The 6,612-nt window shown below is 46.0% G+C and overlaps 1 protein-coding gene across 1 annotated transcript in view; it reads left to right on the forward strand.

The window, feature by feature from the left end:
• Positions 1–405: 405 nt before the first annotated feature.
• Fcamr (Fc alpha and mu receptor) overlaps positions 406–6,612 on the forward strand; it is a 16,885-nt gene continuing 10,678 nt past the window's right edge. Inside the window, exons 1-3 of the mRNA XM_055602485.1 lie at positions 406–444; positions 3,656–3,713; positions 4,933–5,073. Coding sequence (XP_055458460.1) covers positions 406–444; positions 3,656–3,713; positions 4,933–5,073 — 238 coding nt within the window. The remainder of the gene's footprint in view (positions 445–3,655; positions 3,714–4,932; positions 5,074–6,612) is intronic.

Here is a 6,612-nt window from a genome sequence, read left to right on the forward strand (position 1 = left end):
GCTGATTACATCACTGCTTCTTGAGGCTCCTAAGAAGGCTGCTGAGTCAGGGTGCCCGAAGACATCTGGGACCTCGCACAGGGTATAAGAGAAGGCAAGATGGGGATTAAGTACTGATGTGCTTCCCTGACACTACTGTCACCAGCCCTAGGAAAGTGAGGACAAGAGACCAGAACTGACTTTCTCATCAGCAAAATCTGAGAGAAGAGACCCTGATACATCTGGCACAGAGGTGAGTGGCATGGCTTTCCCTTCTGCCTCAGTCTCCAGATCCAGCTCCTATTGCCATAACACATTATCCTGCCCGTCAATCTCCAGATTCAGAGGAACCCACCAGAAGATACCCAGATACCAGCATCTCCTGAATAAAAGAAAAAGTCCAATTCAACTTTGCTCAGGACTAACATGGACCAAGACATCCCAGCTAAGCCCAGAGCACAAAAGGTAACACGGCTTTCTTCTAGCAGTCTGGGTCTTGCTCTAAGAATGGGTAGTAGAGAGGAATAGAGAATCAATGACTTTATAGATAGAAATGCTAGAGATTGTGTGATTTGTAGCACAGAGAGAACAGAGAACAAGAGAAAGATTAACAAAAGTGTCAAAAGGAAAAGAGAGATGAAGGAGGAGAAAATTATTCAGAGAAAAGGTGATCAGAGTTTTCCAAATTTGACATAATGTTTAATCTATACATTCAAGAAGCTCACTTGAATTTAAGAAGGTTATTTTTCAAAAGACCTGGAGATACCATAGTGAAAATATTGAAACATAAAAAACAAACGAACAAACAAACAGAAAATGCTTTCAAGAGGAAACAGCAAGAGAAAACCAGCACATTAACAAAATTAACATGTAGACTTTCATTAGAAATGATGGAAGCTATATGGCAGTGAGAAAGTAGTCAAAGTAAAGACAAATGTAAACCTAGAATCCAGCAGAGCATTCCACATCCATTTTATTGGAAACACGACAACAAATGAAATTACCACTTTTATTTTAGCATGTCAAAAAGCACTTTATTTTTTTTATTAATTACACTTTATTCACTTTGTATCCCCCCATAAGCCCCCTTGTCCTCCCCTCCCAATCCCACCCTCCCTCCCCCTTCTTCACACATGCCCCTCCCCAAGTCCACTGATAGGGGAGGTCCTCCTCTCCTTCCTTCTGATCTTAGTCTATCAGATCACATCAGGAGTGGCTGCATTGTCATCTTCTGTGGCCTGGTAAGGCTGCTCTCCCTCAGGGGGAGGTGATCAAAGAGCAGGCCAATCAGATTATGTCAGAGGCAGTCCCTGTTCCCATTACTATGGAACCCACTTGGACACTGAGCTGCCATGGGCTACACCTGTGCAGGGGTTCCAGGGGTTTTTTATTAAAAAAAATGGGTAGTAAGTCACAGCATCAACTGTGACTTGTGCTCCCAGGCCCTCCTCAGGGCAGGTAGGCTCTTTCCAAAGGCCAGAGAAGACTTGGGCCTTCAGGGCCCACATTTCTCCCCTGTACCCTCTTCTTAGCTGCAGCAAAGTGTACTGAGTCTGAAACCTTGGTGAGACAGAACCGGAAAACACATTAGATGCAGAACACATGGCCACCCGGCAGAGATCTTCTTTTCTAGTGGAGAGGAATAAGCATCAGGTCAACGTAGCAGCCTCCAGCAAAGACAAGCCAAGATGCTGTGCTCTTCCTTCTGCACATGGCAGGGCATCCCAGGGGATGGGGATGAAGATAGAAGAGAAGTGAGATTCAGAGGAGAGGAGGGTGGGCAGGAACATCCACACACCAGCCTGTGATGAAAACAGGGTATCTGTGCTTCTTGACAGGACTTGGGGAGCACAGGATGATAAATTCTAAATGTGGTACAAGGTAACAAAGGCCTGGGACACCCCCCCCCCCATTCTCCAGCAGAAAAGATTCCTGAAGGTCATTGGCAGGGAGGGTGACAAGAAACATTCCATGGAATGATATCCTTCCAACCCCCTATCAGTACTGATAAGCAGCTAGAGACTTTATTTTATTTTATCACATGCTATGCTTCCTTATTGCTCTATAGACACAGCTTTGCTCCTGAAACACAATCGAGCTTCAGAAGAACTGGGCGGCATAGCGACGTCGCCTTCATGTGAACTGTGTTAGGACTTGGTACTTTGGAAACAGTAGCCCAGGGTGTCAGAATGACAGCCATGCAGGGAACCTGGATTTGGTGAATATTAATCAAAGTGGGGACTAGGTACAGCCACACCCTGAGAGAGCTTGGAGAGCTTGGGGTAAGGCAGGGAAGGGCAGAAACTGCCCTTGACAGTGCCCATGGGAGGGGACATGATAAATTGTGGTGGGGATGGAGCTGAAAGATGTAAGAAAGCTGGGTCTCTCCAAAGTAGCCAACCTGGTCCCCTAGACAGTAGTGCAGCCAAAGGCTCTAGTAGATGTGGCAGACTAGAGACAAGCCAGATGACAAGTGGCAGGAGCCTAGCCTAGAGTCTTGTTTGGTTTGGCTTGGTTTTCCCTTTTCTCCTCTCTCTTCCCTTCTCCTTCTTCTGGCTCAGATCCTTTAACTCTTCCATTTCTCCTACTTGCTATCTTCCCACTTCTATTCCCTCTTCTCCTCTGATTCAATCCTGCAGTACAGCCAGTGGCTCTCTGTGTATAATTGGGAGTGAAGAGGGTTTTTTGCCTGTGTGCCAAATGACTTAAAGTTGGTGCACTGATTGTTCTTAAGACTGGTAAACTGTGCATTCACATTAAAGGAAAAAAAAACCCACCCGTGGGTCCAGAGAACTGCAGCCAAACACCCATGAAAATCCTCAGAGAATATAGGAAATGTGTACAAGGCACAACTTCAATCATTGTAATCATTGAGAAGTCATCTCTTTGGGGTTCCCTGACATAGCACTGGGCTCCTATTCCATGCAGCTGTCCACAGGGCTTACACTCTGCTCTGGATCTTGTTTCAGAGCCTCAAAGTAGAAGCATGTGACACAAGGCTCTGTTTCCAGTGAGCTCCCATGGCCAATGGGAGAATGTAGAACAGACAGTCAAATGGAGATGGGGAAGGCCCAAGAGGGCTTTCTAGAGACTGTGGAGAAGAAACAGAATGGCATCCTAGTGCCAACAGGGTAAAGGGTTAGTTTTAATTCAGTTGTGCATGAACAGTGAAACAAAAGGCTTCCCCTGAAATAAATAACTCCCCTCTGCAAGGAGGCAAGGAGGAAAAAAGAAAGGAGTGATAGCCTACATCCCAGGAATGCTGTACCCCATACACAGTGTCCACCAGTTACTCAGAACTGCTGATTTCCCCAGAGAAGAGTCAGATCCCTGACACTGCCCTTTCTGAGCATCACAGGTCACACTTTGCTCCTACACTCTTTCCACTCTGCACACCCACCCCAATTCAGAGTTCCCCCCGGGGAGCAGATCCTGGGGCTGTCTCTTTTGAATACAGTGATCTCATGAGTAAGGGAAATGTAACCTTGCCGGCAGCTCCAGGGCAGAGCTCCTGCTACCCAAGACAGACAGTTCTCTGGTCCTTTTTGTCAGGCAGAGCTACCCAACTGCTGGAGCAAACCGAGCTTCCACAGCAAGAGTGCCCAGCCCTGGACCCTGCCACTCAACCAGCTTCTCAAATGCCTCCCTCCCGCCTCTTGTCTTTCTTTGGTTGCAGGTCACCAGCCTGAGATCAAGATGGAAAATACTCCTCCTCGTGCTCTGCCTGCTCCAAGGTAAGTCCACAAACAACCTAGAGCCAAGCTTCAGAGATGGCTGGAGACCTGGCAGTGGAACTCAGAACCTTCTCTCCTGAGAGCCAACACCACTACACTGTGCTGTAGATCTGGGCTCCGGGAAATGAAGGCCAAGAAAGTGTACAGAAGGCTGCATAAGCCTAGCTCAAGGATAGCCAGGGTAGTCATTGTTTGGAAAGCCCCCTTCCCCACACACACACACTACCTAGGCTCCCCCTCCACCCCACTCCACCCTCCCCATCTCTTATGGTTAAGTGGATGACTGAAAATTATCTGTTTACAAGAGGTGTTACAAGGTTCCAAGGTGAAAAACCCAAATGTTGCAGAATTCATTTCGACTGGTTTTATAAGCGTCAGGCCCAACACTAGAAACATAAAAACGGAGACCCTATCCTACACATAAAGAAGTCAGTATACAAAGGAATGATTAAAAATTTTAATGCACTTAGTCACTTATTTAATGCATATTTATGAAGGGCTTAGTATGTGGACATACTAAACTGAGAACAATTAAATGAGAGATAGAACCCAGTCCTAACAGTACTTGCAGCCTGATGTGCTGAGGCAGGCCAGGTGTAGACCAGGCAAGATAGTAAATGATCCTTTCCCCATGCAGTGGAGTCTAAACTTTATTATGATGGTAATGGTGAGTCATTGAATAACATAGTGTGTGTCTAGAGTGTCTTAGACTCTAATCCAGGAAGGTTCTTTTTTTAAAACAAATCATTATTGAATACATTAATGAGTGAAAGTATTATGATAATACTAAAAATGGATTAGCCATGTCTGCCTCATCAACAAATCAGAGGGAACCAGAGTCAGTGCTGTCTGGTGTGTGATGTAGGACTTTGACGTCATTGTCCCTCAGGAAGGCACAGGAACTCTGTTCACATAAGGCAGCAGTCTGCTTTATGTCTCCTGGATTGATTGTCTTTGGTTAGTGCTTTAATCCTCAATCAGAGACACATCCCTGCATGCTCATAGGCTCTGTGAACATTAAGGTGTGTGGTCTCTGGCTGCCCCACCTCTGCTTTGCCAGTTAATACCCAGTATCTTCAGAGACTGCAGGAGCCCTCTGAGGATTGCTCTCTCTTACCCCCTGGGTTGTTGGAGCTGGGATTAGAATTGACTTTATGCTTCTTTCCTGAGAATGGCTTTGTAGGCATTTGGTGGCCCCTGGTGACTCAGTTTCTCCCAGGTTTGTCCATGACCCCTCCACATAGAGGGCCCCATTCCAGATGGCTGCAGGATCACTCTCCTCATTCCAGGACCCATCTCTACACTTCAGAAGCACACACAGCTTCCACGCCCCCGGGCTGCTGGAAGAACTCCTTTACAGGTACTGCCCCTCCTCTCTCTCCATCCACAGATCTGGCCACAGATCTCCTTTGTCGAACCAAGTCTTAGCCTACTGTAAGGCCTGCCTCATCTGCAAGCATCACTCCCAAACCCACCCCTCCCCCACTGGGAGTCACAGCAACATATTGTAGTTGGACCATGATGGAGATGAGTGAGACCCCTGCTGCCCCTCACCGCATCTGCCAAGAAGCAGAGATTAGCAACAGGTTCCTCAGTTGAGTTAATCCTAAATGCAAATCCATTCTTTACTTCTGGCAGTTCCTAGTATATGATCAAATCCTTTCATCATTATTATGGAAGCCAAGAGCTACAGTTAGTAACTCACCACATGAGTACTTGAGGTATTGGTTCTTAACATTGGTATTAATGGAAAATTATGTGTATTGCAAGAGTCAATCAAAGATCTCAATCAGCAAAGCCACACTGCCTCATCTTCCTGCTTAATGGTGCAGTGATTCTTTCAAATGTGAGGTCTCTAGAACACAAGAATTCTTAAAATCTAGGGTGTGAACATTTTTTTAACTTTTTTTCAAATATCATTTATTTTTTATTGTTAATTACACTTTATTCACTTTGTATACCCCATAAGCCCCTCCCTCCTCCCCTCCCAATCCCACCCTCCCTCCCCCTTCTTCACACATGCCCCTCCCCAAGTCCACTGATAGGGGAGGTCCTCCTCTCCTTCCTTCTGATCTTAGTCTATCAGATCACATCAGGAGTGGCTGCATTGTCATCTTCTGTAGCCTGGTAAGGCTGCTCCCCCTCAGGGGGAGGTGATCAAAGAGCAGGCCAATCAGATTATGTCAGAGGCAGTCCCTCTTCCCATTACTATGTAACCCACTTGGACACTGAATGTCATGTGCTACATCTGTGCAGGGGTTCCAGGTCATCTCCACGAATAGTCCTTGGTTGGAGTATGAGTCTCTGGGATGTTCCCTGTGTTCAAATTTTCTGATTCTGTTGCTCTCCTTGTGTGGTTCCCGTCCTCTCAAGCTCTTACTATTTCCCACTTCTTACATAAGATTCCATTCACTTTGCCCAACAGTTGGCCATAAGTCTCAGTGTCTGCTGTGATAGTCTGCAGGGCAGAGGCTTTCAGAGGCCCTCTGTGGCAGATTCCGGGGTTGTTTCCTGTTTTCTTCTTCTGATGTCCATCCTCTTTACCTTTCAGGATGGGGATTGAGCATTTTAGTCAGGGTCCTCTCTCTTGATTAGTTTCTATAGATGTACAGTTTTTAGTAGGTTTATCCTATGTTATATGTCTATACGAGTGAGTGTATACCATGTGTGTCTTTCTGCTTCTGAGACAACTCACTCAGGATGATCCTTTCTAGGTCCCACCGTTTACCTGCAAATTTCATGATTTCCTTATTTTTCGTTGCTGAGTAATACTCCATTGTGTAGATGTACCACAATTTCTGCATCCATTCTTCAGTTGAGGGGCATCTGGGCTGTTTCCAGCTTCTGGCTACTACAAATAAAGCTGCTACAAACATGGTTGAGCAAATGTCCTTTTTGT

Source organism: Psammomys obesus, unplaced genomic scaffold (assembly GCF_907164565.1).
Source record: "Psammomys obesus unplaced genomic scaffold, mPsaObe1.curated_primary_1811, whole genome shotgun sequence".
In the NCBI taxonomy this organism is placed as follows: Eukaryota; Metazoa; Chordata; class Mammalia; order Rodentia; family Muridae; genus Psammomys; species Psammomys obesus.